Source organism: Acinonyx jubatus, chromosome A2, assembly GCF_027475565.1.
Source record: "Acinonyx jubatus isolate Ajub_Pintada_27869175 chromosome A2, VMU_Ajub_asm_v1.0, whole genome shotgun sequence".
Classification (NCBI taxonomy): domain Eukaryota; kingdom Metazoa; phylum Chordata; class Mammalia; order Carnivora; family Felidae; genus Acinonyx; species Acinonyx jubatus.
Genome location: NC_069383.1, coordinates 112,942,881 through 112,965,718, shown reverse-complemented (window position 1 = coordinate 112,965,718; position 22,838 = coordinate 112,942,881). Strand labels below are relative to the sequence as shown.

The window sequence follows — 22,838 nt, the reverse complement described above, 5'->3', positions numbered from 1 at the left end:
GCAGAGAGAGGACAAGAGAATCCCAAGCAGGCTCTATGCTGTCAGCATAGAGTCTGACATGGGGCTTGATCTTATGACTGGGAGATCATGACCTGAGTGGAATCAAAAGTCAGATCCTCAACCACGGAGCCACCCAGGCACACCTGTGCATTTCTAAAAAGTACTGGTCCAATATCCCACTATATCAAAATAATGTTTTTTTTTTTTTTTAATTCTAAAGTAGGGCACAGTATAACCTAAATCACAAAGAGCTTTTCTGGAAACATTCTGTCTTGAAAACACATAAATGAAAAGACTGAGTATGAAAAATAAATGTCATTCAGCACCAAATGTCATAAATAAGAGGAAAAGAGATGACAACATTAATTGGGCATCTTCTTTCCACAAGATGAGCACTTGTGCTCGGCAACTTCACATGCTAGCTACCTCAGCTAATCCTCACGAGAACCCTGCAAGGAAGGCAATCCCCTTTCCTCATATGAGTGAACTGAGGCTCAGAGGTGGTTAGTTAGTTAATGGAAACACTGAGATTCTCACCCACTTCTACTAAACTCCAAGCTTGTGCCAGTTAGGCTACGCAAGCAAACACATGTGACTACTACAAAAGCTTTTAAAAAAGGTGTTCCTGTCAGGGTTTAATAACATTCCCTTTGTTTTTCTAGTACTCTCAAAAAGGGATAAAACTTTGACTTTTCATGTATTTTCAATTTAAACCTTACTAAAATACACTTTGTATGAAAATATACTTTGGGAACTGGTTTGTCTCCTGAGGAATTCAAGTACCTTTTGAGGTTTTACATTTACATCATTTTATTTCATTTTATTTTTAGGTTTATTTATTTGAGAGAGAGGGAGAGCACAAGCAGAGGAGAGTCAGAGAAAGAGGGGGTCAGAGAACATCCCAAGCAGGCTCCACATTGTCAGCATATGCCTGATGTGGGGCTTGAACTCATAAACTATGAGATCATAACTTGAGCTGAAATCAAGAGTCGGACACTCAACCGACTGAGCCACCCAGACTCCCCTACATTTATATCATTTTAAAACTGACGTCTCCAGTTTGAGGTGAAGATAATAGCACCAACTATGCTTTCTGCTCCTTCTCAATAACAAATGTTTAACATCATTTAACAAAATAAAGAGCTGTGCCTGCCAATAACCTAAAAGATGATACTGTTAAGAGACAAACGCCAAGTCTTTTGGTTTTCTTATCCTTTTGCTCTTTGCCTGAGTCACAGGACGCCAATCTCCATTTGACAAACAGCAATCCCATCTGCTTGCTTTAGAGGTATGCCACACTCAAACTTCCTGGTTTCACAACTGTCATGCTGCTAAAGTAGATGATATCCAGATCATGACAATTTACTTAGTAAGTCTAAAACCCAGACTCGTTGGTCAAATATACAATAATACCTTCAAGAAAGTTTTTACCTCCCCACCTGCTTATATTCTTTGAGAAAAGAATGGTGCCTTACAAGAGTTGTCTGATATTACTCCAGTCCACACACATAGTAGGTACTTTGGTGCTACAGTGCTCATGAAATTTGTAGCCACAAGTTTGACATCGAAATCCATTTAGCAGGAACTTCTGACAGATGTCACAGAACGCAAGCTTCAGGAAGGTCTTCCGAGCCTGAAAGAGGTATAAATAAATGAAGAATGACAAAAGACAAAATAATTTCTTTTTTGGCCCCCAACAGATCCCATACATCCAAAAGAGACCCTTATAAAAAAGAATCATACTTCCAACATTTGTAAAATTCACTCCTAGAAATTAAAGTATATATGTGACTAATTAAACTTAAATTGCCTTACTGTAAACATCACAAAACGACAGCTTCAGATAATCCAACAATGCATATGCTTTTGCTTATTACCTCTGAGAAAGTCCAATTACGCCAGTTAAAACACCCAACACACCACAAAAAGAGAAGAGCTCCACAACTTACAAAGTTGTGTGTTGTGAGGGGAACGTGATCCAGGAAATCTACTTGAAGTTCTTCTCCAATCAACGAGGTGGCATCAGTATTCCAATCTAAACGCGCTTTTTTACTAAAGGCAATTTTTAAAAACATATATAAAAGGCAAATATTTAAACAAGGTAAGAGTTCAATGCCAAATAATAACAGCTACCACTTATCTCATACTATGTAAATATAAAACTTAATCTCAGACAATACTAACTTATTTAACTCATACAACAAAGCTATGAAGTAAGCATTTTATCCCTATCTTAAAAATGAGAATTAGGGCCCCAAGAAAGTAACTTGTTCAAGGCCACACACCAAGTATAAGAGCCTATGTTGGAATCCAGCTCAGCTGGACTCCAAAGCTTATACTCTTAGAATAAAGTTTCTTTTTTTTTTTTTATTGTCTATTTTTTATTTTAAGAGAGAGAGCACACACAGGGGAGGGACACAGAGAGAATCCCAAGCAGGCTCCATGCTGTCAGCACAGAGACAGACACAGGACTTGATGGGGCTCAATTCCACGAATGGTGAGATCACGACCCGAGCCAAAATCAAGAGTCAGACACTTAACCAACTGAGCCATCCAGGTGCCCCAGAATAAAGTTTATTTTAAAACAATGAACTATATGGGAATGCAAGCTGGTGCAGCCACTCTGGAAAACGGTATGAAGCCTCCTCAAAAAACTAAAAATAGAACTACCCTACGACCCAGCAATTGCACTACTAGGTATTTATCAAGGGATACAGGGATGCTGTTTCGAAGGGACACATGCATCCCCATGTTTACAGCAGCACTATCAACAATAGCCAAAGTATGCAAAGAGCCCAAATGTCCATCGATGGATGGATGAAGATGTGGTATATACATACAATTGAGTATTACTTGGCAATCAAAACGAATGAAATCTTGCCATTTGCAACTACGTGGATGGAACTGGAAGATATTATGCTAAGTGAAATTAGTCAGAGAAAGACAGATATCATGATTTCACTCATATGAGGACTGTAAGAGACAAAACAGATGAACATAAGGGAAGGGAAACAAAAATAATATAAAAACAGGGAGGGGGACAAATACATAAGAGACTCTTAAATAAGGAGAACAGAGGGTTACTAGAGGGGCTGTGGGAGGGGGTATGGGCTAAATGGGTAAGGGGCATTAGGGAATCTACTCCTGAAATCATTGTTGCACTATATGCTAACTAATTTGGATGTAAATTAAAAAAAAAAAATTAAATTAATTAAAAATAAAATAAAATAATGAACTATAACAATCTCATGATAAAGTAAATATGCAATAAATTGGACTCTGTGACCTTAAAATCCTGTAAGAATCCTGAAATACTAAAGTGGGGTATAAATATTGCTGTAATAGCAAAATTTAATCTTCAATAGCCTACTTCAGTCTAGCAGATACATAAATACAAAGGAATCACAAATGAAATTAATAATAGGCTCACATCTGTAGAGTTGTTTGCAAGGTCTATAAGGTGACAGGGGACTTAACTGTCTCAACATTTACTCTGACACCATTCTTTCTGTGCCTAGAACAAACAACACAGAAAAATAGATACACTGAAGTAAAAAGTTTCAAAAAAAAAAAAAAAAGCAGCTCCTTTCTCATGTCTTGTGTAGTCCATCAAGTCCATCAAGTCCATCAGGCCCACTTCTTAAAAAAAGAATATTCTCATGTAGGGAGAGAACACATATACAGCATAATTCAAACTTCTCCCTTTGCCTACCAGAAGCTGATTCCAGCCATTTTTCTGGTTATCCAATAGTAAATAATCCTTTCCTTAATATAACTCCCTATACAAGGACTCCAAAGTCCTACTTCATCCTAATGGAGAGAGACAGGGGCAGCCCTGTGTCCTTAGTCTTCAGGTGCTATCCGTCCAGTAGAGAAGCTAGGGTAGCTCTAAACCAACGTAGCCTTGGACAAGACTGGACAAGCCACTCAACGTCTCAGAATCCTTCTAGTCTTTAAGGAGCACTACAGATTGGCTCTGGACCAACCTGGGGCTATACCCAGATAAAACTGACATATGCTTCAAATATCTGCACTTCAACAAACTACCTCCTACAATGAGGGGAACAGCAGAGTGGAATTTTTGCTTGCCCTTTTGAGTTAACTCATTTCCTAGGCTATTCTCTCAAACTGGGAAACTCCTTGAGACAGAAAAGATGGTGAGCTGAAGATCAATAACAGAACTAGCATTTTTCAAGAAGAAAGTAAAGATTATTTCCCCCAATTTGGGGGATAATAATGGATAATTATGGAAGCTATAGGGTTTACTCCTAGCCTTTGATGGGATGCTTCTATCAAGCCACCAGCATTAGAAAGAAGATGAACTATGGATCTTTCCTGAAGCAGAAATTACAAATTATACAGATTGAGTAAACATTAACTGTTATAAAAATGAATGAATGAGGGGCACCTGGCTGACTCAGTCAGAAAAGCATGCAACTCTTGATCTTGGGGTAGTGAGTTCGAGCCTCATGCTGGGTGTAGAGCTTACTTAAACACAAACTTTAAAAAAAAAAAAAAGAATGATGGAGTGAATTACAAGAGAGTTAATCTCTTGAGGATAGGATTCTTTAACTATACATAATAATGCAAACACTTTCTGAGTATCTATTCTGTCTACTGCATTCCAGGAAACACAAAAATTTTTGCTTTCAAGAAACATATTACCTTACACTACTGTTTCCATCTATGGAATACTATCAACACCTAATATGTATTCTTTTTTCAGTGCAATGTTTCAGCAATAATTTCAAGTTTTAGTATTTTATTTTTCTCAGTTGTCTATGAACAAGGGTATATAAATACATAATATTCTATGACAAGCTAGCACACTTTTTTAAAAATACAAACTTATTATTTGAAGCCAGCAGCTCCTTACTAGTATGAAAGAGGATCTGACTGACTTTTGAGTTCTTACCCTTTATGTTCATGGAGAAGTCTGAACACTGCACAGCACTCCGGCTGCAGGCCCCTCACCTTGAGTGCTTTCATAAGGCAATCATGCAAGCTCATTCCATTTCTCACATTGACCTATAAACAAAAAGCCATCTTTAGAACCAACAAAGGCTGCACATCCTTTGATAAGCATAGTAATAAATGCACCAGTCTGTAAGGGTATGTGAAGAAGATTTATGACAGCATTGCTTGTAATGATAAATACACACATACACACACACACACACACACACACACACACACACACACACACACACACACAAAGGAAATAGCTGGAATGTCCAGCAATATGGAATGCTCAAACAAAGCCTAAAATATCTGTATATGTCACATTAAGACACTACTATATTATTTATAACGACCTAAAGGGAAGGATGTCCATGATTTATCAACTGTGGGAAAATATTTTTCAGAATAATACAAAGAATAAGATTACTTAAGGGGCAGGGAAACCCATATATGTTTACATATATTGTATGAGTATGAAAAGACATACCTCTAGCTATTATCAGAAGAGAGTGGTTGAGAAAGATAAAATTATCACATTTCCCTTCACACTGGTCTAATTTGTTTGACTGACTGAAATGTACATGCAAGCAGGAACATCCACCAGAAAAGAAAATATATCAATCTGATCTATAAACATGAGTTTTTCTGATCAAAACTGCATTTCAACCTGTTTTCAACAACAGGTTTTGTTATCTTCCTAACAAAAATTCCATCTCATATACATTTCACACTAGTAAAGGCAAGTAGACCACTGTTAATTTAAATAAACATGCACACCATTTCAAGTAGCCTTAGTGTATGTCCCTCCACATTGTCCTGTACCCCATCCTCAAAAGCTAGGCAGGCACTCAGAGGCCTAGTAGGAAGTATGAGTACCTGGAGTACTAACAATGGCAGCTATATAAAAATTTCAACTAATGGGGCACCTGGGTGGCTCAGTCAGTTAAGCATCCAACTCTTAATTTTGGTTCAGGTCATGATCTCATGGGTCGTGAGGTTGAGCCCCTACTCGTACTCTGCGGTGACAGTGTGGAACCTGCTTGGGAATCTCCCTCTCTCCCCCTCTCCCTGCCCCTTCCCTGCTTGTGCTCTCTCTCTCTCAAAATAAACATTAAAAAAATTTTTTTGAGTAAGACTTTAAGAGTTTTGATAAAAGCCCCATACATTTTGTTTTTAAAGCCAATAAAGTTAATTAAAACTGAGGCAACTAGAGTGAGTATGGCCAGTAAGGAGAACAAAATGTAGATCTATGGTACTTGTAAATTGCCCACAGTGGAGCTCCCGTGCTCAGTTAAAGTGTGACAGCTGACAGTGGCCAAACCAGCTCCTTCCCAAAGGCAGGTAAGAGCATATGTTTGGATCTATTTGAAAAGTCTAAAGTATTTATTTAAAATGTTCCATAGCAAGTTTATTTTAGGTTTCTTGAAGTAGTTATACCCTTAGACCCACTAACTTACAGTTTTCAGAAAAAAAAACTAAGTAAAAGTGAGATATACTGATCTGAACTATGACGATAAGACATCAAGAATGAGGACAATGAAGACTAACAAACACAAACTAACAGAATCATTACTTGCATCAAATACTATGCAGTAGAGCTTTGAAAACTATAAAGTGCTATATCATTAATCTTCATTAAAGTCACAGACTCTAGGGGCACCTGGGTGGCTTAGCTGGTTAAGCGTCCAACTTCAGCTCAGGTCATGATCTCACAGTTCATGAGTTTGAGCCGAGTCAGGCTCTGTTCTGACAGATCAGAGCCTGGAACCTGCTTCAGATTCTGTGTCTCCCCTTCTCTCTCTGCCCCTCCCCCACTCATGCTCTTTCTTTCTCAAAAAAAATGAATAAACATTAAAAAAAAAAAACCCACATACTCTAAGAGCTAGATAGTTCTTTAAATATTCTCTAATCCAAGTGGGGTTCCCAAATGTGGCTGGCATTAGAATCATCCAAGGAACTTATGAAAATAAAGATTCCCAGCTTCTCCCCTCCAACACATCCAAGGATTCTGATTAAGTTGAACTTGAATGAAGCCCAGGAATCTGTATTTTAGCCGTCAATTGATTGTAATGGTAATTAATGGTCCTCAGCTATGGTCCAAGCACCCATCTAATAACAAGGAGTGGCAAAGAGACACATATTTACAAAATAAATGACAAGAAAAAAAATTTTTTTTAACTTTTATTTATTGTTGAGAGACAGAGACAGAGACAGAGTGCGAGCAGGGGAGAGGCAGAGAGAGAGAAGGAGACACAGAATCTGAAGCAGGCTCCAGGCTCTGACCTGTCAGCAGAGCCCAACGCAGGGCTTGAACCCATGAACTGTAAGATCATGACCTCAGCCGAATCGGACCCTTAACTCACTAAGCCATCCAGGCGCCCCAAGAAAAAAGTTTTTGTAAAAGCAACTCTAAAATGGTGTTCATGGGTGGCTCAGTCGGCAAGTGTCTTGGTTTTTAGCTCAGATCATGATCTTACAGTCCATAAGTTTGAGCCTCCTCATCAGGCCCTGTGCTGATGGAGCCTGTTTGGGATTCTGTCTCTCCTCTCTGCCCCTCACCTGCTTGTGCTCTTTCTCTCTCAAAATAAATAAATAAACTTTAATTTAAAAAAAAAAAAAAGAAAGAAAAAGCAACTACCAATTATACTCCTACAATTATTTAAATCATATATATACACTTTCTGCCATTCTCCTCTCTACACCTCCCCATGGATACATGTTGAAATTAGTTAAATCTAATTTCTGGAGCCTACTAAGTGATTAGGAGGGTCATTTTAGGTTCCAAGCAGTGAAGTAACCTGGGAATGATTAGAAACTGCTGACTCATGGTGCTGGCCAGTAAATGACTCCTTCCACCAATGCTCCCCTGAAGATACATGCCAGCTGAAAGAAGATGGTCCATCTCTGGTCAAAGAAATGGGAGAAACTAATTTTATCTGCTAGAGCCTTAGGAGAAGGCAAGCTTCCAAATCACTTGTTCCCAACTACCGATTGTGCTCAACTGAAAGCTGTCAAGGGCTACAAAGATGTAGAAAAAATTCAAATAATCATAGCTACCATTTTACTTATGAATCAGCTACTGTATATTCAGCATGAGCCTCATTTCATTAAGGTGAGGAAACAGGGGCTCAAAATATTATGTAACTTATCTAGATGATAATAAAAGGCAATACAGGGATTTATATTTGAGCGTGGTTGTCTTAAAGGTCCATATACTTAATTAATCATTATGCCAAACTAAGTTTCCCAGTCTTCCAGGCAACCCGGCAGGAGATGGGAATGGGGAAGACAGGCACGGTATTAGCCTGAAGCAGTACCACACGGTCTTCAGCTAGTCTTAGCTTCCCATTACATTCACACTTCCCACCTGGGCTCTCCATTTAAGGTTAGAAAGAAGATGAATGGGGGCGCCTGGGTGGCTCAGTCAGTTAAGCGTTTCGGCTCAGCTCATGATCTCACAGTTTGTGAGTTTGAGCCCCGCATCAGGCTCTGTGCTTGCTGACAGCTTAGAGCCTGGAGCCTGCTTCGGATTCTGTGTCTCCCTCTCTCTCTGCCCCTCCCCTGCTCATGCTCTGTCTCCTTCTGTCTCAAAAATAAATAAAACTTCAAAAAAAAATTTTTTTAATAATAAAAAATAAAAAAATAAGATGAATGAACAATAACAGTAAGTAAAAAAATCACCTTGCAAATGAAAGGCCACTTTTGAAATATTAAGGAGGTTATTACTATTTATTTTGCCAGCCATTCAACTTTTATTTTTAGGAAGGGGAACAAAAATAATACTCAAATACCTTTTGAGTTTTGCCTTCAGTTTAAAATGTACGTAAAAGTACAACACTATAACTGGGAGTCTCCTTCTTAAGTTCACAAAAGAAGTATAAAGGAATTTATTAGTAAACCGGGAGAGGGGAGTGGAACTGTCAAAAACAGAACTCTGGACTGGACTTTCCAACCTCAGAACTTTGTCTCACCCAGGTACAAAGAAAAGCCCAATGCACTGATTTTACTCAAAGAATGGGAGTGGGAAAGGAGGAAGCGTGGAAGTTTTTGAACTAAGGTTTTCTCAAATGTTCCACCAAGCAAAATTAGCACAACTTCACTTTTCTTTTTTAACCAGGTGGGGTTTTTTCCACCAAGATAGTAAGGAACTATTTTGAGCAGTTATTTCTCAGAAAAGTTAGAACTCTAGGTCAGAAAACCAAGTGGCAGTGTCCCACCATGATGCTACTAGTATGAACCTGTTGCTGGTACTACAAAAATGAACTGTGCACACATAACTGGCTAGTGTCAGTGCCCAGGAAAAGAGGAAGATGCTGTGCTTTCTAAGCTACCTCCAGCTTTGCCTGGGGCCTACAAAACTTACCAAAATAATTTTTTCTAGGTAATTTTATTTTCTTCTATATACTCAACTATAACGTCCAAAAAATTTAAGTGAGCATTTTGCTTTAATATCCATAATACATATATACATAAAATTGACTGGAACAGTCTAAGGGAGCTTTTCAAAAGAAGGCATTCCAGGCGAGAATAACAACTGAAGGAAGGCCAAGGGGTGGGGAAAAGTGGGAGGTATGGAAGGAACATAGTAATATAAAGCAATAAAATCTGCAACTGGAAAGCCAATTAATAAAGACACTAAGTGACAATTTTGCCTGTCTATAAAGTGAGTGAAATTATCCAAAATGCTTTTTATAGGCAGATGGCCAGCTAAACTTACTGAGAGGAACATTTACATACCACTGTTCTTTGCTTGTTTGGCAAGAAAACACGGATAGTGTTGCTTGTCTTAGAAGAGTCCGTAAGTTTGCCATCATCTGATGCCCGACGCTGAAAGCCAAATGGCTGAACTATTGTGGGGGAGATGCAGCTGGGGCCATCAAACACTGCATCTTTGAATCCAAAGCCATTGCTGATCGTCTTCCAGGCCCCTTGTATGTGCTCCATTGATGCAGCTTACACAACACTTAAACCTAGTTAAAAAAAAGACAAAAATTTAATTCTAGAAAAAAGCAACTCAACAACATAGAGTAATTGTGAAAATAGTAGTATGTGGACGTTCTCATAAGTAACACCCTCTGCTTAACTCAATTAATCAAAAACTTTTATGTTAGTATATTTCCATAAAATATTTCATAGACAACTCAAAAACAAGAATAGGGAATAGGGATCAAAAGATGTATCAAGGGTTATACCACCAGTTATACCAACCTGGAACATGGGCCCAGCCAGGTTTCCTGACTTCTAGTCTAACACTTTTTAAATTACATTTCTCTTCTTCTTTAGTTATTATATTTTAAGTGTGAGTGACTACCTTTCCATATCAGTAACATGTGAAATTTAAACAGGTGAAATTTTTTAAAGAAATGTGTAAGCCATAATTTTCTGCCTTAAAGGAAGAAAAAGAAATTAGTATGTCTAGGATGTGTATTAGACACTGATATAAAAATTATCTCATTTAATTTTTTATGAAGATCCCAAATATTTTAAATTCCTTCCTCCATCCACTCTTTAAACAAGGCACAGAAAAATCACCACTACTTGCTGAAGAGCACCCAGGTGATAGGTAAAATAACCAGATATACATATGTTTAAATTTAAAGTCCATAAACTTTCCACCATAACATTCACATTTCAGTTTTGGTGCAAAAATGAAGCTTACAAACAGGAGCAAGCAGAGACAGTCACCGAACCAAAAATAACCAAATGTTTTAACTGGGCAACAAGAAAACTGCAACAGTAGTCCACACTCACACAATGGTGGTAAGACAAAGAGTGTGCAGTTAGGACACACAACACCCTGACACTGACTGGGAGTCAGCAATCATGCAGAAGTGAGGTTTATCTCCTTCTTTAGAAAAGGGTGAGATTGACAGGGAATCCCATCCTTCTCACACCTTTCTCCCTTAGAAACTTATTTTGTTGTATTATTAGTAATACCTACCATTTACTACTTGCCTACTATATGAGGCAATACATACTACATACATCCCACTCACATTATCCAACCTAATCCTTAGAGAAATACTCTAGGTAGGACTCGCATTCCATTTTACATCTGAGAAACTTTCAAGATTGACTTAGTATTCAATTGCACTCTAGGAATTTATCCTACAGAAGTGTAAGGCAAGTGTTTAAAGATATATGTAACAAACAATCCTAAGGAAAAAGAGAGAGGGGCAAACCAAGAAACAGACTCAAGAAACTATGGAGAACAAACTGATGGTTACCAGTGGAGAGACAGGTGGGGGGGACACAGGTGATGGGGATTAAGGAGCACACTTGTGATAAGCACCAGGTGTTGTATTTAAGTGCTGAATCACGAAATTGTACACCTGAAATCAATATTACACTGTATGTTAACTAAATTTAAATAAGAACTTAAAAAGATACATGTATAAGCATCTTCATTACAGCACTGTTCATATCCTTGAAAAACTGGGAAACCAGGGACACCTGGGTGGCTCAGTGGGTTAAGCCTTCAACTCTTGATTTCAGCTCAGGTCATGATCTCACGGTTTGTGAATTCGAGCCCCATATCGGGCTCTGCACTGACAGCGTGGAGCCTGCTTGGGATTCTCTCCCTCTCTCTCTCTCTCCCTCTCTCAAAAAAAATAAATAAATAAATACACTTAAAAAAATTGGGGGACCAAATACTTAATAGGGAATTCAACAAATGTTAATATCTATGTGATAAATGAAGTAATTTGTATGTACAGATGGAAAAAAGCCATCCAAGACAAAATAAAAGATGCAAAATATATTTTGAACCTTTTATATTAATCTAGAAAGAGGGAGGAAAATCTTGATTTATAAAGAGGTGAGAAAACCTACAATAATAAAGTATTAACAGTGATTGTTTCAGAAGGATTGTGAGAAATTTTTATTTTTATATATTACCTATCTTCTTTTTGGGGGGATCTTTTGTGTGTGTGTTTTACTATTACAACTGTAAACTTCTATAAAGCCTATTTTATTTGTCTAAGTGGGAGGCAGGACAAAATACCACAGCCTTCACACATTGCCTTCCACCTCCTCTGACATATAAACCTGAGCCCCCTTCACAATCCTAATTCTATCCCTCCATTACCATGAGGTCAGTTTTTAGGGGCACCCACAGCTCTTCCTTTCCCTATATCTTTCTCCCCAACTAAGAGATGAATGAATTTAGAACCAGATGAGAGGGAGAAAGATGAAGAATGAGGGCTCATCTGAGCATCTCACTAGCCTGAAATTATGTGGCTCCTATGATCTAGATATAGAGCACCCAGAGCAACCTTAAAGATGCAACTCAACATATTCCTCCTCTACTGAAGACTCCGAATATAAGCCAAACTCCTTTGTGAACACATCAAGCTTAAAGTCTCAGGACTTTTGAATTTCTTGTTCCCTTCACCTGGAAGGCTGACACTTTCAGAAACAAGCAAGTTGGCTTTTTCACATCATTAAAGACTTCACCTAAAAGATTACTTTAGAGATGATTTCCCCAGTCATCCCAGCCAAAATACCCCACCCTTTCCAACCCCCATCAAATAACCCTGCCTGTTTTCTTCATGGCACTTACTACTATGTTAAATTGTTCACAGATTTAGGTTAGTACCCTCCACCCTCCTTCTGCTCCACAACGGCAGGACCCTGCCAAATCCCATTCACTACTGTATTCTTAGTCCATAATACAGTACTTAGGACATGAAGACACTCAAATATTTATTAAATGAATTAAGTTAGAGGCCAGAATGATGCTGCAAAACATAATTTTTTTATAAAACAGACCTGTTAGAACTAGTAAATGTGAATTAAATCTCCATTTAGTAGGACACCTTTAAAAAAATATCGACCACTAGCAAACGACAAACTGTAGTAATAGCATCCTAAATTTCATTGAGGACGGGGGTAGAGACTGTACTATAAACTATTAGCTAAAGAACCCAATTACAAGACTTAAATGTGGCCTAACTCCAAAAACATACTTATTTTATGATGAATTCTAAGTCTTGTAAGCACTTAGAAAATAACACTGCCAGTGCTTACTATAGAATATACTACAATAACTGTTAACCAAAAGTACACCCACTTCAATTCTCAAGTTTTAGATTACTTCTCATTCATTATTTTTATTTTTCTGTGTGTTTATCAAATTCACTTACTAGGCTACGAAGCATGTTAAGAGTGTTTCCCAGCTTTTCTCACGTCACTCATACAAAATGATGATTCTTATTTGTAAGGCATACTCAGGTCAGGTCAACAGAGAGGCTAGAAAGGCCAAGAGCCGTACTAACTGCCCTCCCTGCCCTCCAAGAGTGATAGAGACACCACTAACCTGTTCCTCATTAGAAGTTCTAAGCCAAGGTATTCCTTAACCAGTTTACTAAAGGGCACACATCTGAAAATAAGAAAAAGCTTCTAAAAACCATTCAGCATCAACCTACTTGTCTTAACTGAAGACATTCAGAAACCCCATTAATACTACCCTCAAATAAACATTAATATAACATAAATGCAAATCTAGCCTCTGTATTTATCTCTCCCTGATATGCTGACCAAATCTCAGCTAAAATTCACATAAACACTCACAATGCGTATCTAGAGACATACTAAAACTAGATAGTCCAAAACAGAAATCAGCTTCTAAATGTGAAGTCTTTCACAATTCCAAGGAAAAGTTTCAAAACAAATGCATTCTCTTATGAATGGATAAATTCACTATGTTAGAAAAAAAATCATTCATTTAAAAAAAATTTTTAATGTTCACTTATTTTTGAGAGAGAGAGAGAGAGAGAGGGAGGGAGGGAGGGAGGGAGGGAGGGAGGGAGGGAAAGAGAGGGAAGGAGGGAGGGAGGGGAAGGGGCAGAGAGAGACAGACAGAATCTGAAGCAGGCTCCAGGCTCTGAACTGTCAGCACAGAGCCCATCGTGGGGCTTGAACTTCTCTGAACCATGAGATCATGACCTGAGCTGAAGTTGGATCCTTAACAGACTAAGCCACCCAGGCATCCCAAAATCAATCATTTTTAAAAAGATGTATCTCCCTATAAAGGATTACTATTTCTAATATACAAAGATCTCCTAAAAATTAACAAAAACATAAACAATGCCACTGAAAAAAACAGGGAATTAAATTCACAGAATAGAAACACAAGGCCACGGGGGCACCTGGCTGGCTCAGTCAGTTAAGGATCCAACTTCAGCTCAGGTCATGATCTTGTGGTTCACGAGTCTGAGCCCCACATTGGGCTCTGTGCTAACAGCTCAGAGCCTGGAGCCTGTTTCAGATTCTGTGACTCCCTCTCTCTCTGTCCCTCTCCTGCTTGTGCTCTCTCTCTCTCTCTCTCAAAAATAAACAAAGACATTTTTTAAAAAATTTTAAAAAAAGAAACACAGAGGCCATAAACATACATGATTTGTGTATATATATACATATGTATGTATATATATACACACATATATAGTAGAAAAATGTGAAATTTGAAAAATAAAATACTATTTTTAACATCAGATTTATAAAATATAAAAGACAGAAAAGGAAAACATCCATCACAGGCATCTGAGGAAATCTACTTCTCATACTTGCTGGCAAGACTGTAAACTTAATCTAACAATCTAATAGTTTCTATTAGCCGTTTAAATATTTGAATTCATATACCATTTGACAATCCATCTTATAAGGGAAAAAAACCCAGCCAGCACTACAGAAATATCCAGCACTACTAAAGTACACCGGAATATTTACTGCAGCATTATTTGTAATGTCAATAAACTGTCAACAACCTCCCATCAGAGCCAAAGCCATAAAGCTAAACAAGAAACAACTTGAAAACTAGTTTACAAAAGCAAGACCTCCCAGGGAAGGATTGCCACCGCAACGTACTGGCTAAAGGTCTAATTTAGAGAGTATTTATCCAGGGAAGCTTGTGAAGATTGTGGAGTAGGAGGATCCTAAGCTCACGTCCTTCTACAGCAACATCAAGGCTGCACCAACATCAAGTGCAACTCACTCTGAAAATGACCCAAAGACTAGCAGAGTAGTACTGTCTCAATTAAAGATATTTTTTAAGGGCCATACTGAAAAGGTTAAGAGGGGCAGAGACAGCTGGGAACCAAACCCCCAGGGTGGTGACTCACAAGCAGAAGGGATATCACAGGCAAGCAGGTCTTCCCTGGGGAGCAAGAGAATATAGCCCTACATAAAGCAATCCCCACCCCAATCCTTACCCCACACAACCCCACAACATCTGGCTTTGAAAATCAGCAGGGCTAGGGGCACCAGGTGCCTCATTTGGTTAAGCATCCAACTCCAACTCAGGTCAAGATCTCACGGTTCCTGAGTTCAAGCCCTGTGTCAGGCTCTGTGCTGACAGCTCAGAGCCTGGAGCTTGCTTCGCATTCCTTGTCTCCTTCTCTCTCTGCTCCTCCCCTGCTTGCACTCTATCTCTCTCTAATAGAAATGAACATTAAAAAAAAAAAAAAAAAATCAGCAGGGCTTAACTCCAGGAGAGCCAGAGGGTTTTGGAAAACTGAGACTCTACTCTTAAATGGCCAGCACATATCATGCACTCCAAGACTCAGCACAAGGACAGCAGTCTGAAAAGAACCTGGATTATTTATGAAGGAAATTTACTGACTAATTTTAGGGTGTGTGCTGAAAGGGCAGGGATCTGTAGGATCTTTCTCCAGGAAGGGAAAGCCTAGTGGATGTCTCCCCCCCACCCCACCCCCTTCAGCTTAGCTGGTGGGAGTCAGTTCTGACACCCTCCTTCTACCTTGCTACCACCAGTCACCTGCCCCAGTGTTCCCCAGTGAACCTGCCCCACCGCTATAGCAGGTGACCCTCCAAAACTGCTCCCATCCTACCACAACCAGTGGACACCCTCAGTGGGGACCAGCAGCCCCCTAAAACAACTTCTGCCCCACCACACCCAGTGGGCAGCGTCAGACATGACTGGTGCCCCTCTCACCAGCACACCCACAACAGCCAACTGTGCTAGGAGCCAATCCTGCCAACCAGTGTGTCCACTGTAGTCACACTCAGTCACGGTAGCCAGACAGGCTGAGGACTAGCAACATCAACCTGCTTAAAGCAGTCACAGCCCAGTTGCAACAGGAGGGCCACACAGGAGACACCTCTGAAACACCTGGTTCTGGTGACCAGGGGGGACTGAACTACTAGGCCCCACAAGTCACCTTCTACTTAAAGTCACTACTTTCAAGACCAGAAGATAGAAGTGACCTATCTAATACACAGAAAGAGAGAGTCAAACAAAATCAGGAGACTGAAGAATATGTGCCAAATGAAAGAATAAGACAACACCTCAGAAAAAAGAACTAAATGAAACAAAGATAAGCAATCAAAGTAATGGTTATAAAGATACTCATGGGACTTGAGAGAAGAGTAGATGAACTCAGTGAGAACTTCAACAAAGAAAAAATATAAAAAGAACAAATCAGAGCTGAAAAATACAATAACTGAAATGAAAAATGCACTACAGAAAATCAACAGCAGATAAGAGGATGCAGAAGTACAGATCACTCATCTTGAAGACAGCACAGTGGAAATCACCAAGCTAAATGACAAAAAGGAAAAAAAATTTTTTTTTGAGAGGCAGAAGTAGAGGGAGAGAATTTTTTTTTAAATGTTTATTTGAGAGAGAGAGAGAGAGAGAGAGAGAGAGAGAGAGAGATGCAAGCGGGAGGGGGGGGGAGGGCGGGGGGGGCAGAGAAAGAGGGAGAGAATTCAAAGCAGGTTCTAGGCTCCAAGCTGTCAGCACTGAGCCCAACACAAGGCTCGAACCCATGAACTGCAAGATCATGACCTAAGATTAATTCAGATGCTTAACCAGCTGAGCCATCCAGGCACCCCAAGAGACAGGATCTTAAGCAGGCTCTAGGCCCAGCAAAGAGTCCAACACAAGGCTCAATCTCATGACCTTGGGATCATGACCTGAGCCGAAATCAAGAGTCAGATGCTTAACTGAGCCACCCAGGTGCCCCCCAAAAAAACATTTTTTTAATGAGGATAGGTTAAGAACTCTGAGACAATGTCAACTGTAATAACATTAGTATTATAGGGTTCCGAGAGAAGAGAGAAAGGGGCAGAACTTATTTGAATAAATAACAGCTAAAAATGTCCCTAACCTGTGAAAGGAAATGGACATCCAGGGACAGGAAGCAAAAAAAAGCACCAAACAAGATAAACCCAAAGAATCCAAACAAAGATACATAAAAATTAAAATGTCAAAAGTTATCTGATTATCTGATAAACAGATAATCTTAAAAGCAGCAAGAGAAAAGCAACTAGTTACACACAAGAGAAACACCATACAGTTATGAGCTGATTGTTCAGCAGAAATTTTGCAGTTCAGAGGGAATGTTCAAAGTACTAAAAGGAAAAAAAAACCTATAAAGAAGAATACTCATCCCAGCAAGGTTATCATTCAAAATTGAAGGAGAGATAGAGTTTCCTCAACAAACAAATGGTATTCGTAACCACTAAAACCGGCCTTACAAGAAATGTTAAGGGACTTCTTTAAGTGGAAAAGAAAAGGCTGTAAGAAAATTATGAAAGAAAAAAAATTTCACTGCTAAAAGCAAACATACCATAAAGCTAAAAGATCAATCACTTAAAAGTCATCAAATCACAAGGGAAGAGAGTAAGAGAAGGAAAAAGGAACAGAGAACTACAAAACAACAGGAAAACAATTGACAAAATGATGATAAATATACATCTATCAATTATTACTTTAAATGTAAATGATCTAAACACTCCAATCAAAAGACATAAGGTGACTGAATGGATAAAAAAACAAAACTCATCTATATGATGCCTACAAGAGACTCACTTCAGGCCTAAAGACACATACAGACTGAAAGTGAATAAAAAAAGATATTTCATGAAAATGGAAGTGAAAAAAATGGGGTTAGCAACACTTCTATCAGACAAGAGACTTTAAAACAAAGACTATAACAAGACAAAGAAGGGCATTACATAGTGATAAAGAGATAAATCCAACAAGGGATATCCAACTGTAGATATCTACAGGGGTGAAATCGACAGGATGCCTTGCTGGTTCAGTCAGTAGAGCATGTGACTCTTGATCTTGGGGTCCTGAGTTGAAGCCCCACAATGGACACAGAGTTCACGGTAAGAAGGTACTGACAGTAATATAATAATAGTTGGGGCTTTAACACTCCACTTATATCAATGATAGATCATACAGAACGAAAATCATTAAGTAAATAGTGGCTTTAAATGACACATTATACCACATTATTATTATATACATATATTATACGTACACACACATATTTATTATATACAAAATTTCATCCAAAAACAACAGAATACACATTCTTTTCAAGTGCACATGGAACATTCTCCAAGACAGACCACATGTTAGGTCACAAAACAAGTATCAATAAATTTAAGAAGACTGAAATCATATCAAGCATCTTTTCTGACCACAAAGGTATGAAATTAGAAATCAGTTACAGAAAAAAGTGAATGGAGGAAAAAGTGGAGGCTACACATGTGGTACTAAACAACCAATGAGTCAACAAAGAAATCAAAGAGAAACTAAAAACAAAAACAAAAAACCCTTAAGACAAATGAAAGTGAAAATCCAATGTTTCAAAATCTATTGGACACAGCAAAAGTAGTTGTAAGACAGAAGTTCATAGCGACACAGGCTTACTTCAAGAAAAAAGAAAAGGCACAAATGATCCAAACTTACACCTAAAGAAACTAGAAAAAGAAGAAAGAAGAACAAAGTCCAAAGTTAGTAGAAGGAAAGAAATAATAAAGAGCAGAAATAAATTGAGAACAAAAAAATAGAAAGATGAACAAGAGCTGGTTCTTTGAAAAGATAAACAAAACTGATTAACCAAGAGAAGTTACAGTCAACACACAGAAATACGAAGAATTATAAGAGACCATGAAAAACTATACACCAACAAATTTGACAACCTACAAGAAATTAATAAATTCCTAGATATATATAATCTGAAGACTGAATCAGGAAGGAACAGAAAATATGGACAGATTTCTAATAATGAAATCAGTAATAGTAATAACAAACTAACAAAAGTTCAGGACCCAATGCCTTCACAGGTGAATTCTAACAAACATTTAAAGAAGAGTTAACACCTAGCCATCTCAAACTATTCCAAAAAACTGAATATAGACAAATAGATCAATGGAACAGAATAGAAAGACCAGGAATAAGCTACACTTATGTGGTCAATTAATCTAAAGCAAAGGAAGCAAGAATATACAATAGTGAAAAGACAGTCTCTTCAATAAATAGTGTTGAGAAAACTGGACAGCTATACACAGAAGAGTGAAATCACTATCTTATACAACCCCCCCAACACACAAACTCAAATTGGATTAAAGACCTAAATATAAGCCCTGAAACTGTAAAACTCCTAAAAGAAAACATACACAGTACATTCTTGGACACTGGTCTTTAGTAATATTTTTTTGGATCTGTCTCCTCAGGCATGGACAACAAAAGCAAAAATAAACAATTGGGATCACATCAAACTAAAAAGTTTTTGCACAGCAAAGGAAACTATCAACAAAATGAAAAGGCATCCCACTAAATGGAGAAAGATATTTGCAAATAATATATCCAATAAGGAGTTGATACCCAAAATATATAGAGAACTCTAAGGGGCACCTAGGTGGATCAGTCAGTTAAGGGACCGACTCTCAATTTTGGCTCAGGTCATGATATCGAGTGACACATAGGGCTCCAAAGCTGGGCATGTAGCCTGATAAGGATTCTCTCTCTCCCTCTCCCTCTGCTCCTCCTCCACTCACCCACTTGCTTTCTCTAAAAATATAAACAAACAAACAGAACTCAAACAGGGGTGCCTGGGTGGCTTAGTGGGTTAAGCATCCAACTCTTGATTTCAGTTCTGGTCATTCCTGATTTCAGCTTAGGCCATGATCTTACAGTTCATGAGATCAAGCCCCGCCTGGAACCCTGCACTGGGCTCCATGCAGACAGCACAGAGCCTGCTTGGGATTCTCTCTCTCACCTTCTCACTTTGCACCTTCCCTGCTTGTGCACACACACATGCTCTCGATCTCTTTCAAAATAAACATTAAAAAAAATCTGATTAAAAAATGGGCATGGGGCGCCTGGGTGGCTCAGTCGGTTAATTGTCTGACTTCAGCTCAGGTCATGATCTCATGGCTTGTGGGTTTGAGCCCCGCGTCGGGCTCTGTGCTGACAGCTCGGAGCCTGGAGCCTGCTTCAGATTCTGTGTCTCCCCCTCTCTCTGCCCCTTCCCCACTCGTGCATGCGCACATGCACCCTCTCTCAAAAATAAACATTAAAAAAAAAAAAATGGGCAGAGGACCTGAATAGACATTTTTCAAAAAACAAAACAACCACAGCTCCCCAACAGACACATGAAAAGATGCTCAACATCACTAATCATATGAGAAATGCAAATCAAAACCACAATGAGATTATCACCTCAAACCTGTCAAAATGGCTAATATATATATAAGAAACCATATATATGATTTCACATACATATATACATATATAAAAACAAGTGTTGGTAAGACTGTGCAGAAAAGAGAACCCTTGTATACTGTTAGTAGGAATGTAAACTGGTGCAGCCACTATGGAAAACAGTATGGCAGTTCCTTAAAAAATTAAAAATTGATGATGATCCATATGATCCAGTAATTCCACTTCTGGGTATTTATCCAAAGAAAACAAAAATGCTAATTCGAAAAGATATATGCGCCCCTACGTTCACTGCAGCATTACTTACGATAGCCAAGATATGGACATAGCCCAAGTGTCCACCGACAAATGAAGTGATAAAGAAGATGTGGTGTGTACACATGTACACACATACACACACACACGCACACACACACCATGCAAATACTACTCAGCCATAAAAGAGATTGACCTAGAGGGTAGTAAACTAAGTGAAATAAGTCAGAGAAGAGACAAATACTGTATGATTTCAATTATATGTGGAATCTAAAAAACAAACACAACAAAAACAGAAAGAGACTCATATATACAGAAATAAAACTGGTGGTTTCCAGAGGGGAAAGGAGTGGGGGACTGGGCCAAATAGGTAAAGGGGATTAAGAGGTACAAACTTCCAGTTATAAGTCACAGGAATGAAAAGTACAGCATAGGGAATATTGTCAATAATATTGTAATAACTTTGTACAGTGACAGATGGTAACTATACTTATGGTAAACATTTTGTAATATATAAATGTCAATTCACTATGCTTTACACCTGAAACTAATATATTCTGTCAATTACACTTCAAATAAAACTTAAAAAATTTTTTTTAATTTTTTTTTAATGTTTTATTTTATTTTTGAGACAGAGAGAGACAGAGCATGAGCGGGGGAGGGTTAGAGAGAGAGGGAAACAGCAGAATCTGAAGCAGGCTCCAGGCTCTGAGCTGTCAGCACAGAGCCCAACGCGAGGCTTGAACTCACAGACGGTGAGATCGTGACCTGAGCTGAAGTCAGAAGCTCAACCGACTGAGCCACCCAGGCGCCCCTAAAATTTTTAAAATAAAGAATATTTATCCAGACTTTTTCGTCTAGGAAAAATACTATTTGAAGTTATGAAAAACTCTACTTTGTCTGAGAAAGCTATTTAAAGTTTTAAATAGGGAGTATTTTACATACTTTTACACTTAAGAAAAAAAATTTGGATTTCACTGATAAAATGGTAATTTTCCATAACAGAAGAATGGGGCCAATGTCATATATCAGTCAGCAATAAATTTTTTAAATACTTTAAAGGACTATACATGCTATACAGTGTCAAAAGTAACAAACATCAAAAAAAGACAAATTAAAAATATTCATCATGTATTTTTTGATATGTATACAACCTTTTCAACACTCACATAAAAGTATATTGTTTAAAAGGGGAATGTTATAGACATCATTTGAAGATAGCTTTGGTAACAAAGAGTTTATATGGAATCTAATTTTAAAAGCTCATTTTTGTCCAATGATAAAAAATAAACTTTTAGATAACACTCTTCACTCGTAAGAAATAGTAGCTTTATTATCACAAAAGTTCCCTGACCTTAAAAACTTGTTTAGTGAAACAGCCTCAGCCGTTTTCAAGATATAACTAAAACAACACCAATATGGTTTCAAAAAAGGACAGAATCAGTACCTTTTTTTTTTTTTTTTTTTTAGATTTTTTTTTTATTTTTAAGTAATCTCTACACCCAATGTGGTGAACTCACAACCTGGAGATAAAGAGACGCATGTTCTACTGATTGAGCCAGCCACACGCCCCACGAATCACTACCTTCTTAACAGCCAGATTCTTCAGAGAAGAGACTTCAGAAACTCAAGTCTCTTTCTTTCTTACAGTGTAACTCACTATTTTTTCAAACCATGGGGTATGTTCCAATAGCTGGCAGGAAATCATTTTGACCAGATTTCTTCAAAAATAAGGTAGAACACAATGTATCATCATACATAGTACAGGTAAGTACTATTTTCAGATATCTTTGATTTAGGTACACACACATTATAAAAATGTAGTTTAGGGGCACGTGGCTGGTTCAGTCAGAGGAGCGTGCAACTCCTGATATCAAGGTTGTAAGTTCAAGCCCTGTTCTGGGTGTAGAGATTACTTAAATAAATCTGTTTTTTAAATGTACTGTTTAATGTGGATCACTACTAAATTTGAAAGCTACTGGTGTAGTTCCAAGGCCCAGAATCTCTAGACCTACATCAATTTCTCCAAATGCATTAACCCATTCAAAGTACATCTTCTTATGCTTGAATGATTGCTTTCAAGGATCCATCTAGGATTAAAGTGTCTTTCCTAGCTCTGCCAATGAACTCTCTCCATATGTGC

At 38.2% G+C, this 22,838-nt stretch overlaps 1 protein-coding gene across 4 annotated transcripts in view; it reads right to left on the bottom strand.

Annotated features, from left to right (window-relative positions):
• Positions 1-22,838, bottom strand: part of RAF1 (Raf-1 proto-oncogene, serine/threonine kinase) — an 82,091-nt gene that overhangs the window by 20,954 nt on the left and 38,299 nt on the right. For 2 of the 4 annotated variants that reach the window (XM_027042673.2, XM_027042674.2), the window contains exons 2-5: positions 9,700-9,932; positions 4,916-5,028; positions 1,950-2,052; positions 1,476-1,633 (exon numbers count right to left, since the gene is read on the bottom strand). In XM_027042673.2, coding sequence (XP_026898474.1) covers positions 1,476-1,633; positions 1,950-2,052; positions 4,916-5,028; positions 9,700-9,906 — 581 coding nt within the window. In that variant the 5' untranslated portion in view covers positions 9,907-9,932. Of the gene's footprint in view, positions 1-1,475; positions 1,634-1,949; positions 2,053-4,915; positions 5,029-9,699; positions 9,933-22,838 lie in introns of those variants that run through there. The other 2 variants (XM_027042675.2, XM_027042676.2) reach the window with 1 other exon arrangement.